Below are 18,283 nucleotides of genomic sequence, written 5' to 3'. Positions count from 1 at the left end.
GGAGTCAGGGCCAGGGTGGCCCAGCATACCCAGGGTTGTGATTGTCTGCAGGTTGGAACGCAGAAAGTGCATCTTGTCAGTAGCACTGTGTCGCTTGCTGGCCCCGGAGCTGCTGCCCAGGTTGGTCAAGGCCACTTCTTCCTGAATCTCTGCTGTCATCTGCCCATTCTGCAGCAAAGCACCACCTGTGAGGGAAGCACAAATGGCTTCAGCATCCTGCCAGGCTGTGCAGAGAATGTTATATTGGGGCTTAGCCCCTTCTGAGCCTGTGACACTCCAAGCACTCACAACTGGCTCCAAGCACCCCAGCTTGATGTCTAGCCCCAGGAAACAGAGTGGCCTCCATGCAGTTGTTCCCTCTGGGCTCAGTTCCGGCCTCATCTCTGGCAGCCCTGCAGCCACCCTTGAAATCAGATGCTGAGCAATGGCTTTGGTCCCAGAACCAGCCAGCCCCATCTGGCCTTGTCCATCCCATGCCACTCAGTCATTCTAAAGCGGTGGCTACATCCAAACTACCACTGACAAAACTCTGCAGATCAACAGCAGAGGATGAGGCATGAGGCAGAGATGGAGCAGAGTGAACCCTGCTCACTATAAGCACAGTCTCATGATGCCAAAGAGCATCTCAAGTCTATCTGGCCTCAGCTGCTGCAGTCTTGATGTCCCTGCTCCTTACTCACTTCCCAGCAAGCCAGGAATGCTCATGTCTTCGGAAGTCTTGAACCTGTAAGACCAGATCAGTCTGGACTTTAACTGGCTTTGTTAAAGCAGTGCTGGGAAGCGCTGTCCTTGCAATCAACCCCAGCAAATTTTCTGCACAGGAACTCCACTAGAAATTTACTTAGCATAAACAGAAGCCAAAGAACAGGACAAAACATTATTGCCTTGAGAAAGTAGAGAACCCTGCATTTTACAGGCAGCTTGTAGAGGAACAACTGCATAGATAGGAAACCTTGATTTTAAAGGCATTTTGGATCAGTTTGGATCAGACCTGGTACTTTGGAAATGGTACTTTCCACGAGCTGAAGGCAGGAGTTAGAATGTAAAGGAGGACACAGATCTGAGCTAAGGTGGCTGACACACTCTCAAGCATCACTCTGTGTACTACTGTGCACACCGCATTTCAGCTAGTCCTGGAACAAGCATTAGGCACTTAGCCATGCAAAAGGAAATCACAAAATTAAGACTTAACCCAACACAAAATTAATTCCAACAGGAATCCCACTGCCTGTAATTTCCATCAAAGGTTATTGTATAGCAGTGTGTGTACATGCATGTTTACAATGCAGGTGTACAAGAGAGGTACCAGCACATCCTGAGCAGGTTTGGCCACCCTGACAGGGACCACGGCTTTGTCACAGGTAGGACTGCAGCTGTGAGCACTGAGTTATGTTGACTTAAGAGCCATGGCTACTGACAGCTGTACACTCTCACATGCTGGAGTAAGATTTGCAGAAGACAATACTGAAAAAACACCACCTATCCTATAAATCAAAGCTTGATGCTACTTAAACTCTCCGTTTTTACACTAATTATCAGCAGGACTGTTTGACCCTGTGCTGTCTGCACTCATGACTGATCATGTCTTAAGACTACAAGCTTCACGCCAAGAAGATAACACAAGAAGACCACTGCAACTGTGCCAAGAAAATCCCGAAGGCTGTAGAGTGAGTGTGCTGCCACTGAGAGACAGCACCAGCAGGCAGCAAGAACAGATGCTTTTGAGAACAGACTGTTTTACAGAGCTTGGAAAAAGCAGTTAATAACAAGGGGACTGCAAAAATAACAGGCATTTAATCTGTGTATCCAGCAGTCCAGAGGCAAACCAAGTGTAAAGAAATGGCCTACTTTGCCCACCTGCCTGCAACACCTGAAGAAAGAGACAATGCCATCCTGCCCTAGAGACATTAGCACATGCCACCTCAGAAATCAGTCCCCACAGCCATTAGCCTCCCCAGATGCTATGTTTGTATTCACCAAAAAAAAAAAGCAGCACAGTCAGACAGAAGGATACTGAGAGCAATCACCCTTTTTATAGAGGATGTGGCACAACAAGGACATGACCTTGGAAGATAAACTGACTGGTTAGGAATCGACTGAGCCATAGGAAATCCATAGGAAGGATCTACTGCAAATCCATAGGAAGGTCAAATCTTTCTGGATTCTGAGGGCACTGGACAAGTCAGCTGGTAGTCAGCCAGGGAGTACTTGTAGTTACTGAGGTAGGTGCTGAGATACTTCAGGTTACCCAGCTAAGGAGGGACCACATCAAAAAGAGGCATAGAGTCAGATCTTTGAAGACTATGGTGAATGGGATGACTCCAATGGAGCTGAGAGCAAACACAAACCACTTCTCCAGACAGGCTATGGAGACGAGTGTGGACATCTGGGCAGCTGGATCTGCTTGTAGCAGCGAGGATGCATCTCTCTGACAGCTAAACTGGTTACAGTTGAAGGCAATAAGAAGAAGCAAACTCTGGCAGAATAAAAATATAACAAAGAGAGTCCAAGATAAAAATCTGAGACCACCTCAAAAAAGATTAAAAAAAAATCCTGTCCCAGGAAGAAGATGTTGGCCGGTGCCTGCTGACACAGGTGAGCTGCCTGTGACTTGTCCACAGAAAGAGTTCACAGTAGTGACAGCAGCAGACCACAAAGCTGCAGAGATGCTCCCACATCCCTGCTCCCAGGGAGTTCCCCACAGCCAAACTTCTGGAGGTTTGGCTCTGTTCAAAGTACCAATGCAAGAGGAAAACCAGGAGACAAATCCAGCAGTTTTGTTTTGCCAGGCCCTCACAGCAATTCGCATGTGATCAGGTCATGGCTGTGTGCTAAAAAAATTGGGAGGGGAAACATCTGCATTTATGGGGAGGTATTGGGAGATTCAGGGGATTAAGGACAGCAAACTCAACTGTGGCCCGTCACTTCCAAGTCCTCACTAGTATCAGTGATGCAAGGACAACCACGTTGTCAGGAGAAAGCTGAAACAGCTTTTGGAAATGAAAATTATGCCCCAGAGATCTCTTGAGTTCATTGAAGGAGTCCAGTAGCTCATGCACAATGGGAACCCAGTTTAATCTATTTGCCGGGTCTCATGGAAACAGCTGTTAAAGAGCAGCTCAGCTGCTACAGGACATGAGGAAACATCCTCCAATGGACACACAGAAGGTAGGAATCATGGCAGTACAACACGTTGCCAACGTGGATGGGGTACTGCTGGCAGCTGTTTGCCAAAGCTGCCAGTGCAGCTAGCAGCAAAGACAGAGGCCAGCTGTGGCCAGCTCCAGAGTGACATTGAGAACTGGGAGGTGCAGCCAAAGATGCAATGTGAGGCCCGAGGAAAGCAAGTCTTATCCACAGTGCCACCACTGTGGATAAGAGCTCAGCCAGCTCTGTCAACAGGGAACTGAAGCCAGGGGCACAGCTGGGAAGAAGACACAGCACAGCTGTGTCACTCTGCAAGGTGGATGCACCAAATCCTGTCTGGGGCTCCCCATCTTAGGAAGGTGACAGCACAACCAGAAAAGGCACACGCAGGAACAACCAGACATACAAAACAGTTGTGTGTTCCAGTGCAGAGCTGGTAAGTGACAAACTTGAAAAGCAAAGAGAGAATTTTTATATTATCTCTTATGCTCCAGAAGTCCTTGTTGGAGAATGCTGTAGATGCTCAAAGTTTGTAAAGGTTTCAGGGATAACAGTGAGTTCAGTGAAACGTCTTCTCTCCAGCACCAGCAGCTGCTGAACTGTGATTTGAAGAGGCCAGCAGAGTACTACTATTTCATTACATTGCAATAGGGATCCTTTCCTCCCCTGGTGTATATGATGCCATGTACAGGTGCTGGGATGCAGGAGCAATACATAACTCAGCAGAAAGAGATGGCCACAATGTTGGGCTGGGACACAGGTTTCACACTGACTTTCCTATTTCTCACCTGGTAGCAGGTGTCTGCCACCAGCCATAGACAGAACCAAGAGCAAGAGACTAAGGGCAAGGAATCGCCCCGTTCCCTGGGAACTCCCTGCCCCTCAGACCCTCCAGAACAGGCATAGGGGACCAGCAGTGAAATCCCGATCCCCAGGTTGGCAGTGAAGCCCCCACCCTCAGGGGTGTCATCCTCACCATTCAGACACTCCATTTCGGGCTCCTCCCCTTCTGGGTGCTTCTTCAGCCTCTTGGCTTTTCTCCGCTTCTTACAGTAGAACATCAGCCCCAGCACAATAATAATATAGGCAACAGCTGCCCCCACCGAGAGCCCAATGGTCTGGATCATCTTGTAGGGTGTGTGGCTGCCAAGTCCCTCATCCTCTTCCGCTGCTGGCTTATCTGTGGAGCAGAGAGCACCGACCACATGAGGGTGTGGAGGGATCTCCCAAATCCTGCTCAGGAATGTGCTGTAGGAATGAGAAAAGCCCCACCCCCCACCTGCTGCTGTGGCCACCTCCTCATCCAGGCACAGCACGCTGGGCACATCCCACAGCACACTGTGCTGCATCCCTATGGGGATGATGTGGTGACTACCTGGCAGGCATGACCTGACATGCAGCACCCACAGATAAGGCCAGGAGCAAGGCCTAGAATTGCGAGGGATCCCAGGAGGCCATGTCCCAACACTGGGCACCTCCCTTACCTACAACATATAGGAAGGCCTCACGGTGCTTGATGTTGCAGCTGTTGCCAGCGATACAGGTGTATTTTCCAGAGTCCTCGGTGGTGACGTCGTAAATCACCAGGGAGCCATTGGGCATGATCTGAATCCTGCCAATCACACACATAGAGCTCTTTGCAAACACCAGAAGGCAGAGGCAGGCTTTGGGGCACCTGAAGCCCCATCTGTCCAGAATGCCTCAGCCTCATGTCCCTAGTGCAATCATCTTCAATCTCAGGCTGTGCAACGCTCAAGAACAAATGATGGCAGCTCAATCACAGCTTGGCAGGCTGTGCCAGAAAAAGTAACCCTGGGGCCAGGGGAGTCCAGGTCCTGGCACATGGAGACAACTATGGGTCCACCAAGCTAGGAACCCAAGACTGCACTGTTGGCACCCACATACTGAGTAGGCACGGGGAATGTCAGGCTGCACCACATTTCAGCTTGGAATGAAGGCTGTATACCTGGGCAGCAGCTTGCCGGGATCCAAAATCTTGTCCTTCCCTTTCCACTGGATGTGCGGTGTGGGGTCCCCCTCTGCCTGGCACTGGAACATGGCTGTGTGCCCCTGGTACACTGTTGTGGGCTCTGGCTCTAGCTTGAAGGTGACATAAACTGAAGGCAGAGAGACCAACACGAATGCTCTCAGTTCCTGGAAATGCTGCTGAGCTCCCACAAGGGCGCAGGGCCAGCACTGGCACAGTGGCACATGCCCTCTGAGGCTGCATGCAAAGCACTGACAAACCAGACACTTGAGTGCCACAGGGCACAGCTTGGGGTCAGGCTAGACATTGCTTTCTCTGCAGGGGCATGCCAGTTGGGTGCCACCCAGGCAAACCCACTGCAAGGCCAGCTCAGTAGGAAACTGACTGCTGCAGAGCCCTCACCTGCTACCACAAGCTGCACGGTGGCACGGATCTCGCCCTGTGGCCTGTTGGAGGCGATGCATGTGTAGTTCCCTGAATCGCTCCTGCTCACCTTGTGGAAGGACAAGACGCCAGCATTGTGGCTGACATGGGATGGCAGGCTGCTCCCATCTGCAGGACACAAGAAGATGGATGCACCAGTCATGCATGAAGCACTGTGCCACACGGCGGCTTCCCAGGCAGCCATAGCACCGCTGCTTCGCCCACAGTGGAGGTGGGACAAAGTTCCTGGGGCCCCAGGTCAGACACAGACATATCACATCCAAGTCTCCCTTACCTGTTTTAGTCCACTGGATGGTGGGTTTTTCCCGGCCAGTGGCTGAGCAGGACACTGTAACCTCTTTATCAAACTCCATGCACTGCAGTGGCTGGGGTGGCGGGGTGAACTTCAGCTTCTCTGCAACAGACAGATGTGCTGTTTTACACCCCCCCACAGCCACAGCAGGCACTGGAGCCACAGGTATCACACCTGCACCCTGCCAGGCAAAAGAGGTCCCCACAAGGGAAGGAGGTGAGGTGACTGTCAGCATACCTAGCACGTGCACTCGTGCGTACCCCTCGATGCTGCCTGCTGGTGTGCTGCTCACGCACTTGTACATGGTCCCATCATACACCTCCACGTTGTTGATGCGCAGCGTCCCATTCTCGGAAATCTCAAACCGCGAGTCCTACCCAGAGGGAGGGAAGGAGGGGGGCAGAAATGACACTGTCACCAGCCCTGGGCTCAGCCCTTGCTTGTGGCACTTCTGACACTCCACATGCCCACACCATGCTTCAGATAAGACATATCCCTGCTGAGACCCACATGGAGAATTGAGACAAGCTGCAGTGACCTTTCTCTTGTCACTGCCCCAAAAGCACAGGGCTGACTGGCAGCCAAGTGGCAAGAGAAAGCCAGTTGTGTATCAATACATCAGCAGGATGAAGACAGTGCCAGGAACATGGCCAAAGTGGGGGTGACAGGGATGCTGGGCCTAGGAACAAGGTGAAAAACAACAGCAGCAGAGCAGGTGCCCAGCAGAAGTGCCCACAAGCAGCAGGGGCTTGCCCCATCACCTCACCTCAGAAATGGAGACACCATTGCGGTACCAGGTGACGGTAGGTTTCAGGGAGGCCTTGCTGAGGCAGTGCAGGTATCCTGGCTTGCTCTCCTCCAGCTGGCTGTCCTTGGGCATCTCCACCCACTTGGGTACCGCTGGGCACGAAGGCAAGGAGTTACACAGGGCCACTCACTATCCCCCTGACCAGCACCAGTGCAGACCAGACAGGCAGTGTGCAGCCAGACAGGGGGCCCAGCAGCTCAACCATGAGAGAGGTTCCTGTCTGTATCAGAGAGGTGATGCACCATGCTGCCCCAGCTCACCCTAACCCCCATCCAGCCCCTTTTCTGCTCCCCCCCTTCTCAGAAAGTTGCCTACTAGCCACAGTGATGCTCAGCTCCTGTTTTTTCTCTCCAGCCTTGTTGGCAGCATGGCACGTGTAGATCCCTGCATCCATCTCAGTGATACTGGTAAAAACAAGCTGCTCTGCCTCTTGGTACACCCTGCCAGCAGTGGGAATTCGTTCCTGGTTCCTCTCCCACCAGACCTGGGGTGTGGGTACGCCTCGCGGGGCAGTGCAGGACACGCGATGCCCCTGGTTCGCCGTCAACACCTTCGGGGAGAAGGGTGCCATTTCTTCGATCTCTGAGAGGAGCAATAGACAGCAGAGCTCAAACAGGGCGGGAACATGTAGGAAACCCACCAGCATCATCATTCAAATGGGAGGCATCATTCAAGGTAAAGAGTGCACAAGCTATGTTTGCTCCCCTCATCCAGGCAGCAAGGATGAACCATTTCACAGATAAACCAAGCAGTTTTCCATGTACTGACCCATCGTCACACAGCTCCACAGTGACACTGGAACTCTGGGACCCACTGCCCACCCTGTCACCAGCCCCAGGACCTCACCTGCTAGCCGCAGAGTCGCCTTCAATACAAGAGATTTCCCCCTCTGCCCGTGGCCAACGCACTTATAGACACCGGTGCTGCGAGCCCTCACCTGGGTGATCAGCAGGGAACCGTTGGTGAACACGGTAGTCCTGGGCACGTGGGGAGAGAAGGGCTCAGTGGGCATTTCCGCAGGGCATGGGCCAGAGCTACAGCCCTGCAATGTCCCACGTGAGCCCATGAAACCAAGAGGGAGACTGCGCCGAGCCAAAGCTTCCCAGTGTGGGGGGAGCAGCACACATACACAAGCAGATGGCAGGACACATTCTTCATGGAGGAAATGAGCTCACAGAAGTCTTTTTCCTGGTGAAGAGCTGGCTCCCATCAAAAGATGCATCATGAAACTGGGCCAGTTCCGAGAAAAGGAACAGCCAGGAGAGGGGGCAGGGGGCACAAGGTGGCGCCCGGGAGCTGCCGGGCCAAGGGCATCTGGCACCCGGACAGCACCGCCTGCCTTGCACAGTCTGGTTGAGAGACAGCCAAGCTCCGGGATCACCGTTCCCAGCTCTGCAGACTGACTAGGTGTCTGGGGCTCAGAAAGGTTCCTGGCTCTGGGGATCACCATGCACTTGTATCTGGCAGTGCAAGAGAGCCATACACCCAGTGATTGCTGTGCAGATGTTGGGGGCTGGGAGGTGTCCCCAGGTTTGGGGATCACCACATGTGGGCATCTGGTACTGGGACACATCCCTGACTGTGAATTGTCCCAAGTCGGTGACTGGAGCTTGAGCAGTCCCTGGCTCCATGAAATCACCACACACAGACATCTGGGGCTGGGAGACATCCCCAGCTGTAGGGGCCGTCATTCAGGGGCATCTAGAACTGACAGCCCCATGGACTCATTTGAGGACAAACTACACAGAGTCCTTTGCAGATAAAGCCATGCACAAGGACCAAGCCCCTACTAAACCCAAGCCAGCAAAGCTGAGAAACCAATCCCCATGGCCAGCCTGATGCTGCATGCTTGCCTTCATGCACAGACAGGGTTTGGCCTCTTTCTGTCGCTTCCGGAACACAGTGCCCCTCTCCTCCCAGCCCTGCCCACATCACTGAGGTCCCTGTTACTTGGATCTGTTGGTGATGGGGTTGTCTTCAAAGAGCCATTCCTGAGTGGGAGGGGGCACGGCTGCAAACTGGCAGTCAAACATGGCCTCTTCATTCTTGGTCACAATGAGGTCCTGTGGGATGATCACCGCCTGAGGAAAGCTCTCATCTGCAATGGCAGAGACCACAGGAGGGTGAAAGGAACAAAATGGCCTGTGTCTCCTCACCAGAGCTCTGGGGGAAGCTCAAAGAAGAGGTGGATGCACCCTGCAAGCCCGAAGGAGACCGACATGCCAGGAGGGCTGGAGTTATGGAATCAGAGCCCAGGACTGCATGCGGTAGCTGCTCTGGGGAAAACCCCTTCTGCTTCCAGCAAGGCCCTAAGCACCCTGGCTCCTAGCAAACAGATCAAAGTTGTCACTGGTCTGCAAATTCCCTTGTCCAGTTCCAAATACCTCTCTAAGGTCAACATTTCCTGCCCTCCTTGGGTCTTGCCACCAAAGGCCAACAGGGCATCTACCCATGTGGCACTAATATTAGCAAAACCAGCAGTACCTACAGCCGCCAGGGTCCAAACCTGGTGCTCCATTCCCAGAGACAACAGCATAAACCTGCTCCAGAAAAATACAATGGCAAATTAACATCTGTAGGTAGGGCAGGGTTCAAATCTGGCCAGGATTTTCCAGGCCCATCTCTGGCCAGAAGCTTTGCACAGAGAAAGTCACACTAGCCTGACACTTCCCCTGCAGCCTGGCTCCTGGTCCTGTGGGAGAGGGGACGCTGTTATCAGGGAAGTAAAATAGCTGAGCCTCCAGCCCTAAACAGCTGGGTCACAACTCACCGATGACATTCAGTGTGAAGTTGTTCTGGCTGCAGATGAAGCCAACGGCACTGCGGGCGCAGCAGTAGTAGAGCCCGTTGTCATCAGGGCTGGCACTCTGCAGGGTCAGCGTTCGCTCCTTGTTGCTGACAGAATAGGTGCTGCGGCCATCGGGGAGGGGGTTACCATCCCGAAACCATTGCCATGTGGGGCTGCAAGACAGGGACAAGAAGGTGACCAGATGCATGGCACCATCAGGGCTCCCCAGAGAGCAGGTGTGCGGAGGAGACAGCCCAGAGATGGCCCGTTTCCCTGGTTCTCCATCCCCGCTGCTGGCCCTGACACAGACACAAAGCCATGAGACGTGCAGCCGAGTGGATGAGACATGACTGGAAAGCAACGGAGAGTGACTGCAGCACACCAAGCAGCTCAGCGACTGAACTGTGATAGCCCATTCTTACTGTGCTCCTCGCTACGCGGCTCTGAGGAAGCCATTTGCCTTCTCCCACGGTGCTCAGCCACAGGCTCAATCCTGCCTTTCGCCTTTCCTAGACTCTACTGAATTCTTGTAGGAGAGAGAAGGGGAGGTGGGGGAGAAGGAGAGAGAGAAAGGGCAGGGGAGAGAGAGAGAGAGAGAGAGAAAGAGAGAGAGAGAGAGAGAAAGAGGGGAAGAGCATGCAGCCAAGGTGCAGGGGGACCCCTGGCAGGGTCCACTCCTCAGGAGGCAACCCTTACCGCGGGTGGCCATCGATGTGACACCGCAGCACCACTGTAGAGGAGGGCTGGATCTCAGCTATGCTGGCCGGCTGCTTCAGCACCACACTGCCTGTCTCAATCCCTGTAGGATCAAAGAATATCAACACAGCTGGCTCTCCAAACCTAATGAGCCAGGTAATGATTATTGGTGACACACAAATAACCAGAGCAGGCAGCAAGGGCACAAGCATGCTTAGAGACGCATAAGCCCTCAAGCCAGCACCAGAGTAAAGGGACACCCACACTGCAAAGGTCCCACTTTGCTCTGTGTAGCTGTTCTCTGAGGGATAAGAGGCGTTCTGAAAGGATCTGCAGCACCCAGGACACACTTGGTGCAGTAATGTCTCTGTTTCATATATACAAATGGGAATGACAGCATAAGAAAGCATCTCTGACAGCCTTGGTACACCAGAAGACACAAGAGGTCTAGAGGGCATGATGGACATGTTAGCTGGAGAGGAATCCTACTTGCACAGTCCAAGCTGTCCAACCCCTGCCTAACCCCTACCCCCACAAGCATCAGCAAACAGCGTGGCAAAGCTGTTTCCAGCTTCAGGCCCACCCCAGAGTGCTTTTCCCTGTCCACAGTGGGCAGCATCAGGCTGCTGCCTTCACCCCACACTCACACTTGATATTGAAAGATGCATTGGCTGTATGGGCCTCCTCCCCAGTGAGCACGTTTCTCACTAGACACTGGAAGACCCCAACATCCCGGTGCCGATCGACAGCAGCAAACTGAAGGTTGCTGCCTTCCTTGAAGCGCTGCTCCGTGTCCTGAACGGGAAGCCCATTCTGCAGCCATTCAAACTCCACATCCGCTGGCTCTTTCACCTCGCAGCGGAGGATGGCGCTGCGGCCATGCAAGGCATCCTGGGAGTATGGCTCTTTGGTGAAAAGGATTGTTGCCTGAGTCCCCATGGCTGCAAGACAGAAAACAGGGGGCATGTTCAGAGCAAGGGGAGGAGGAGAAGGGATCAGGTAAGCATGTACTGTTCTCAAGGGTCTCCAGACAGTCAAACCAACCATGTTAGGAGAAACATATCCCAAAGCACATCTGTCAAAATCAATTCAGAGTTTAACAGACCTATGCTCAGATTCCAGCACAGCTGCTTTAAGCCTGTCTCTCCAGCCATCACTGGAACATGGCTGCCCAAGCTTGCCAAGACAAGGAGAGCCCTCTGCTCTGGGGCCGGGGGAGTTAAGAGGGAGCTCCCATGACCCACTACTGAGTGTTAGTTACACTTTCAGCCTCAACAGAGAAGTGTCTTGCAGCTGGGAAGTCAGTCACCAAAACACTGGACAGCAACCAGCTTCCTGGGCAGTTCAGATGTTTCTTTGACCTCTTTTTGGGTCTTCTGGGATGCATCCTAAGTCCCAGCCATGCATCGAGACTGCCCCTGATCAGAAACACCTACAGACCGTTTCTAGGCTTTCCTCAAAGTTTCTCTCCTTGGTATTACATCTCCGTCTCACCTACACATTCTCAGAAATTACCCAGAAAAACACTTGTCTGGAACAGGGATTGTCTATGTGAATAAACACAGAAGCTGCTGGAGCACAGCTCAAGAGGATGCAGCGGTGACACCCCAAACTTATGCTGGTGACTCAGCCCTCTTGCAAGTTGAAGTGGAAACAAGAAATCCAATAGTTGACCTCAGGGTCTGATGGCAGCCTGAAGGGCTGGAAGCATCTTTCTACCATGATGGAAAACCCAAAGAACCCTCCTTGACACACTAAAGCCTACCCAAGATCTCAGGGTCCCGGGAACAAAGCAGCCAGTGTTTGCCTAGGTAATGCCTGACACGACTGCTGAGGGACGCTAGCACACTCCCAAAGCTGGCTGCTGCCTGCCCACAGCCAGCCCTGCAGGCACTCTGCTACAGTTACCAGCTGGCCACAGCAAGGAAAGCAGACAAAGGGCAACTCAGCACATGCTGATGGCTGTTGGACTCAGCAGCAGCATGCTCTGAGTTCCCAGCAGCACGCTTTGCAGGTAAAGGGGTTAAGCCAGGCAGATTTTGAGCATCTCAGAATGAAGATGAGCAAGAAAGTGGTCAAAACAGCATGTTCCCAGTGCTGAAAGCAAAACATGGTTCCCTGGACAAGTTACACGAACAAGATCCAAGTCCAGCTGAAAGGCAGTTTCTCTTAGGACACTCAGCCAGATCCTCCTGCATGGCGTTTGTATACAAGCCTGGTACAGGGAGACAACTTGACAGGACATCTCAGTCACCCAGAGCTAAGGGTAAGGGATCCTATTCCAAAAGAGGTGCTTTGAAGATCATCACATTCCAGAAAGCCTCAAGAGCCATTCCCATGCTGGAAAGCCTTTGGAGCCTGCTACACAGTGCAAGCACCAAGCGAAGCTGCTCACTGGCATCCCAGCGCCAGCCACACATTTCCAATGTGGCTAGCCTGAGCTCTCCCACTCTCAGCAACAGCAAGGTATAGACACAGGTGCTCATCCGGTGCTGCTGCTTCCCAGGATGCGGCTCCAATCTCCCAGCTCCAAACACATCAGCCAGGAGCAGGGGCACCTCAGCCTGTATCTGCTAAAACCCTCTCCCCATAGTCCAGACAGAGAGAGCAACATAGTCCTCCCATTGCGAAAACCATAGAAGCCTATTCCCAAAGACACTGGGGCAGAGGAAACAGTAGTCCAGAACCCAGAGGTCTTTCCTGCCTGCAGACGGTGCAAAGTGTGACTGCGGGTACAATTCTAATTTTCAGTCACCCCAAAGAAGCCATTGGGAAGGAGGCAGCAAGGAACTGGGAGGTCACAGGAACAGCAGTATACAACAACACACTGTAGGGTCTAGGATATGGATCTCGTTGCAGCCTGGCTTTCTACCTTCAGCATCCAGCTGAGTCACTGACTTTAGTGTGCAGGCAACATTCTCAAGGGACTGCCCTCAGCGAGGTTAAGTCCCACAGTTCCTGGGTGGACATCACTTGCCATCTGTACTCACAGAATTAAAGGTCACCAGGAGTAGCCACAGATTGAGCCCTGTGGCCTGAATGGCAGAGCTGCAGACAGTGATCGAAGTCCCATCTTTTGGGTCTCATACTGAGCCAAGTCTCATCAACATGCTGTTCTCCAAAGGCAGCATGTCCAGTGAAGTTTCCATCACCAGCTACCATGCACCTCCCCTGAAGGTAGGAACTATCCATCAGTCTGTGACACTTGTCTCATGAACACCACAAGATGAACACATGCCCCAAGGTGACACAACATGTGGGAACGTGTTCTCGCACAGGTACACACATCTAGTTCTCTGCACATCAGATCTGTCTCATCAAGAGCACTCAGCAGGGCAGCAACCACCCAACCTCACACAAACACAGCTATGTGCTCAATAATCCAACAGCTCCAGAGCATCAGGAGCTGAGGTCATGCCAGAACAGGCTGCTTGGAGAGACAGAGAGGATGAAAGGGGAACAGAACAGTCAAATCCACTCAAGTCTGAACCTAGAGGAGCCGGGTCTGTCTTTTTCCACAGATATGCCTCAGGGCACCAGGTATATGACCATCAAACCATACCTGTATGGTACAAAGCATGTGCAAGGTGGCAGGGTGCATTAAGAGAGCTCATGAAAGAAATAGATTTGTTCTCCTCTTGGGGTCTCAGCCTACCGGTCATGCTAGTGCTGGAGTTTGTGATGAGGTCTCACTCTCTGAAAGTATATGCCATTAGGGTATTAAGACATGATATTTTAAATTATAGTGTTTCTAGCATTAAATTATTGGCATTACCAATATAAGACTAAAGAGCAGCAGAACTGCTTTCACCCCATCAGTGACAGCACAATTGCACTTTCCTCAGTGCTGATCAGCTGAGAGTTTTAGCTGCCTTATTATGCCCCACGTCCAGGCAGGACATGGCTCTGTGGACACAGGGCATGATGAAGGCTTGGCACAAGTCCCACATGGGAAGCAGGGATTTTACCAGGTGTCAGGAAGCACTAGGATCCAGCTCCCTGGTGAAACAGGAGAAACTATTTATGTCCTTGTTTTCCATGCTGGGGAAATGGATACAAACATTTCAGCTCTAGCAAGATCCCTGTGATGAACATATAATGAGCACAGGTGTCAAGGTAAATTGGGATAAATAAGTGTTAAAGTGCAGCAAGAGCCATAAACTTGTGTTTTGTTTTGACGATAGCATCTAAGGTGCCATTAATCAACTGGCTACACATGCTGGAAAACAATTATCCCAACCATATATCAGGTTTGGACTTCAAGGAAAGACTAATAGCAGCTAGACGTAGTCCAGATGTTTTGGGTGGAAGACATCAGAAGTCCAGAGCTGGACACAGCTTTTCACAGTACTTTAATCCAGAGCACCAGGGCCCACTGTTCGGAGATGAAAAGTGCTGCACTTGCCCATAAGAGCTGTACAACCCTGGCCCAGGAAAAGGCTGCATTAAGCAGGGTTCATGCATCCCCCCTACATCTCACCTGGGCCTTTGGGACAGAGGCTCAAGAAAGCTGTCCAAGGAGAGGGCTACTGTGTGGGATGCCATTACCCCAGAGTTTGGGTAAAACCTGTATAAAGTCAACAATCTCCACCAGCGATGAATAAAGAAGAAAATTACTCTGCTTATTGTACCGACCAGGTGGAGGACCTCCCAGCTTCACTGTGTGGCAGAGTCAGGGCTGTGCACGGCTCAGCCACTGGTAGCTGCAAGAACTGCCTCAGCTGGCAGATGAGAGAACTCTTGCAGCACTGATGGAGAGCAAAGGCGACTCCAGCTCAATCTGACCGCACACCTTCCCAACAGCATGTTTCTGCTGTGGTTTCATGAGCTCATCTGGGCTGGGGCGCATTGCTGGGAGCTGCTGAAAGAAGCAAAGTGACTCTTTCTATTCCCTTAATGAGAGCCACCTCAAAAACTACCCAGCAACACCAAGTCAGCTTAGCAAGACCGAGCCAGTGCGGAGCTCTCCCCAGCAAGACAGCTGGGCCAGCCACAGTCCTTGGCCAAAGCCAAGCAGCAGTCCCAAATGTGTACTCTGGCAAACACCCGGCCTCTGCATATGCATGTGACACAAGCCACCCCTGGCTGGGAGAAAAAGAAACCCTCAGCACATGTTTCTGGCCTAAAACCATCTCAACTGTGGCTACAGAAAGCTTTTCAGGAAAGCTTCAGCCAGATTAGACGAATATTGTTGAAATGCAGCACACTTGAAAACACCCAGTAGTGTGTTACCCAAAGGATATTTAATTGAAATGCAAACCCCTCCTGTTGGAGCAATAGATAAAGGTTAAGTGACTAGTCCAGGGAAGTTGAACCTAAAGGTCCTGAGGATATCATTCCCACACACAGAGTAAATCATCTGGAGGGGATGTGCACCAGTAGGACGCACATGGACAGAGAAATGAGCAGGCTCAGATCACATCCTGGCTCTGAGATCATATGGCAAAGATCTGAACGCAGGAACACAGCATTCTTCATGTAGAAGTATCCCCTGCTCAAAACTAATTTCATTTATTTAAGGAGGCAAATATCAGCTTCCCAGGAAAAACACTCCGCTAACATCTGCATTGCCAGTCCGAATTTCTACCAAGTGTATCTCAATTCACTTCTTGGTCTCTGTATGTCGCCAGGACTCAGCCATTGCCAGGTTCCAGCCTGAGCACGTGCAGAGCATTTCAAGGTGACAAATTAAATCATCAAAGCCGTATTCAGGAGAGACTTGTGAGGAACTCTATGAAATTAGTCACTGTTGTCTGAAGCTCTGCAGAGTAAGTTTTCAATCCTACAGGACTGCCAGGAAGCAAAGGGCTCTCTGTACATCTGGTAAAGGAGACCCAGCCCCATGGTAGGCAACCCACTCAAAGGCTGTAACAGCATTAATGCAGTGATCTGGCAGCAGACTTAGCAGAGACTGGGAATGTCTTTGGTTTGGGACCATTCTCCAGATCTAGAAGAGAGAGATATATCAGTATTGCTCTTTTCATCAGCCAGAGCTATAAGAAAACGCACCAAAAAAGTAATAAGGATCTGGGGGACCCATGGCAGAGCTGGGGGCTAGCACAGGGAAACAGGAGCTGAAATTTTGGGGGTTCCCACCTGGGAAGCACCAGGTTTGGTACATGCCAAACAGAGACATTGTAGGGCTCTGGGGGAAAAAGGTGACACCAAACTGCCCAGCCCTACGTCTCAATGCTCACCTCTCAGGATGGACACTGTCCTCCCACTCTGTGCCATGGAGATAGCTGGGCAACAGGCTCCAACCTCATGGACTGCAGACCTTTGTAGGATGCTGGTCTTTGTAAGCACAGAGATACAGCCAGAAAATGTGTGGAATGGCAGAACTCAGCCTTGGGAGATCAGCCCTCTCTGAGGGTATATTTAGGGCTGCAGCCAACAAGAGGGTCTATGGTCCTGGCACAAACTGGACAGGCCTGGCAGTAACAGTACCAACCACACCTTCTGCAAGAGGCCTGAGAGCACCAGGAATGCTGACTGGTGAGTCCCCGCCATGGCGCCAAGCCCAAACCTTCATGGTCATCATACAGGCTGCAAGGGCATGGGGCAACATTACAAGCTAGGCCTCGACCCAAGCTGGGTTTTCCATCCACTGCTTTAATGCATCGGAGTGCCAGTCCCACATAAGCACTTGCCTGGGGACTACATTCCAATAGTCCAACACCATCTGGATACTGCAGAGCAACTGTCTAAGCTGAGGAGACCAGGCAGCACATCTCCTGCCCTGCTTGAAAGGCCAAGTCGCCTACATCTTGAAACAATCCAAAAATCACTGTCTTCTTGGCTGACGACATCGCTTGGCAATGCAGCCTCAACCACAAAGCCCTCAGCTGCTTCACAGCCTCAGATTCCTGCTGAGTCCACAGCCATCCCCCTCACCTAGAGCCACGGCTGGGGAAGCAACAGGCAAGTCAGCTGGAAGCATAATGCAATGCTCCACATCCCCAGCCCCATGGGAGACCCACGCCCTCATCAATCCCAAGCCATGCACCCTCAGGCATGCCCTGGGCCCAGCTCCTGGGCACCTCCTCCTCACCAAACTAAAAGAGCTCTGAACAGAGGACAGAAAGGGAAAAGGAAAGGATCCATTTCACTTGGTACCCAAGAGCTTACTAATCTCTCGAGACACCACAGGATATGAGTAATCCCAAAGCTGTTTGCAACCAAACAAGGAACTAAAAGCATGGGAATGGGATTTGGGAGAGGGCTTTGTGCAAGTTTAAGGTTTCCTGGTTTGGCAAGCAACCCCAGCACTGTGGGGCTTCTGCAGCTTGTAGCCCAGCCTTACTCTTCAGCCAGGCCCCAGGGGTGTTACTCTGCAGACTTGCTTCCAGGAGCACTTCAGCAAAATTCATCCTATGTCAGCTCAGCCAGATGTGCAAGCCAGTTCCTTTAATGCTCTGCATGTGGAATAGCAGATTAGAGGATCTGTAATTCATCTGCAGCACCCAGGACAGCAAAGCCCAGAACATCTAAACTGCATCCATCCTTTCTCCCCAGAGGGGAACCCTCCTTCTCCTCCCCTGCTAGCAGGAGGTCTCAGAGCTGCCCCAGCTGTGGAGGGGGATACTTGGCCTACAGGAAACAAAGACCTACAAGTACCAGCATGCAATGGAAGAAGCCAGCTGCAAATACTGGCACAGCCAGCTTCACCAAGGAGCTGTTCTGGCAGACAACACAGCTGGCTAGCATTTGTCTACCTACGTTGAGGTAGAGTGGACGTCACGTGCCCCCATGCCAAAGCAAGGGAGCTCACAGCTGTGGAGCCAGCTCTTCACAGGGCTGCACAATGAGCATGCAAGTCTCAGACCTGAGGTGGGAGCTGAATGTATTGACACCACCAGCTCAGCACCCAACAAGACAGAGAGCTTGGTAAAACACTGCTGAACATTTGTTCCCTGCCTGTTTTCCATAACAGTTAGCAAGGATGTCATGATCCATAGGAAGGCACTGCTGCAGCACACAGGCGGGGAGCCTGCTCCCCCTGGCTCGCCAAACTTGCAGGGCCCTTTGCAACACCCAAGGAGCAAAGAGTACAGCCACTCACTTAAGGAAGGTCCTGGGTACCTTGCAGCAACCACACAATGCACATTGCTGCAGAAAGGA

General features: G+C 52.0%; 1 protein-coding gene across 1 annotated transcript in view; it reads right to left on the bottom strand.

Annotated features, from left to right (window-relative positions):
- Nucleotides 1–18,283, bottom strand: part of PTK7 (protein tyrosine kinase 7 (inactive)) — a 37,524-nt gene that overhangs the window by 2,589 nt on the left and 16,652 nt on the right. The window contains exons 2-15 of the mRNA XM_027696909.1: nucleotides 10,810–11,103; nucleotides 10,163–10,265; nucleotides 9,449–9,639; nucleotides 8,629–8,776; nucleotides 7,525–7,655; nucleotides 6,994–7,260; nucleotides 6,637–6,770; nucleotides 6,108–6,243; nucleotides 5,853–5,972; nucleotides 5,537–5,686; nucleotides 5,114–5,264; nucleotides 4,632–4,759; nucleotides 4,124–4,327; nucleotides 30–185 (exon numbers count right to left, since the gene is read on the bottom strand). Coding sequence (XP_027552710.1) covers nucleotides 30–185; nucleotides 4,124–4,327; nucleotides 4,632–4,759; nucleotides 5,114–5,264; nucleotides 5,537–5,686; nucleotides 5,853–5,972; nucleotides 6,108–6,243; nucleotides 6,637–6,770; nucleotides 6,994–7,260; nucleotides 7,525–7,655; nucleotides 8,629–8,776; nucleotides 9,449–9,639; nucleotides 10,163–10,265; nucleotides 10,810–11,103 — 2,313 coding nt within the window. The remainder of the gene's footprint in view (nucleotides 1–29; nucleotides 186–4,123; nucleotides 4,328–4,631; nucleotides 4,760–5,113; nucleotides 5,265–5,536; nucleotides 5,687–5,852; nucleotides 5,973–6,107; nucleotides 6,244–6,636; nucleotides 6,771–6,993; nucleotides 7,261–7,524; nucleotides 7,656–8,628; nucleotides 8,777–9,448; nucleotides 9,640–10,162; nucleotides 10,266–10,809; nucleotides 11,104–18,283) is intronic.

Source organism: Neopelma chrysocephalum, unplaced genomic scaffold (genome assembly GCF_003984885.1).
Source record: "Neopelma chrysocephalum unplaced genomic scaffold, ASM398488v2 Primary Assembly neopelma1_117, whole genome shotgun sequence".
Taxonomy (NCBI): domain Eukaryota; kingdom Metazoa; phylum Chordata; class Aves; order Passeriformes; family Pipridae; genus Neopelma; species Neopelma chrysocephalum.
The sequence above is the reverse complement of the archived record's forward strand: the minus strand, read 5'-3'. Positions and strand labels throughout refer to the sequence as shown.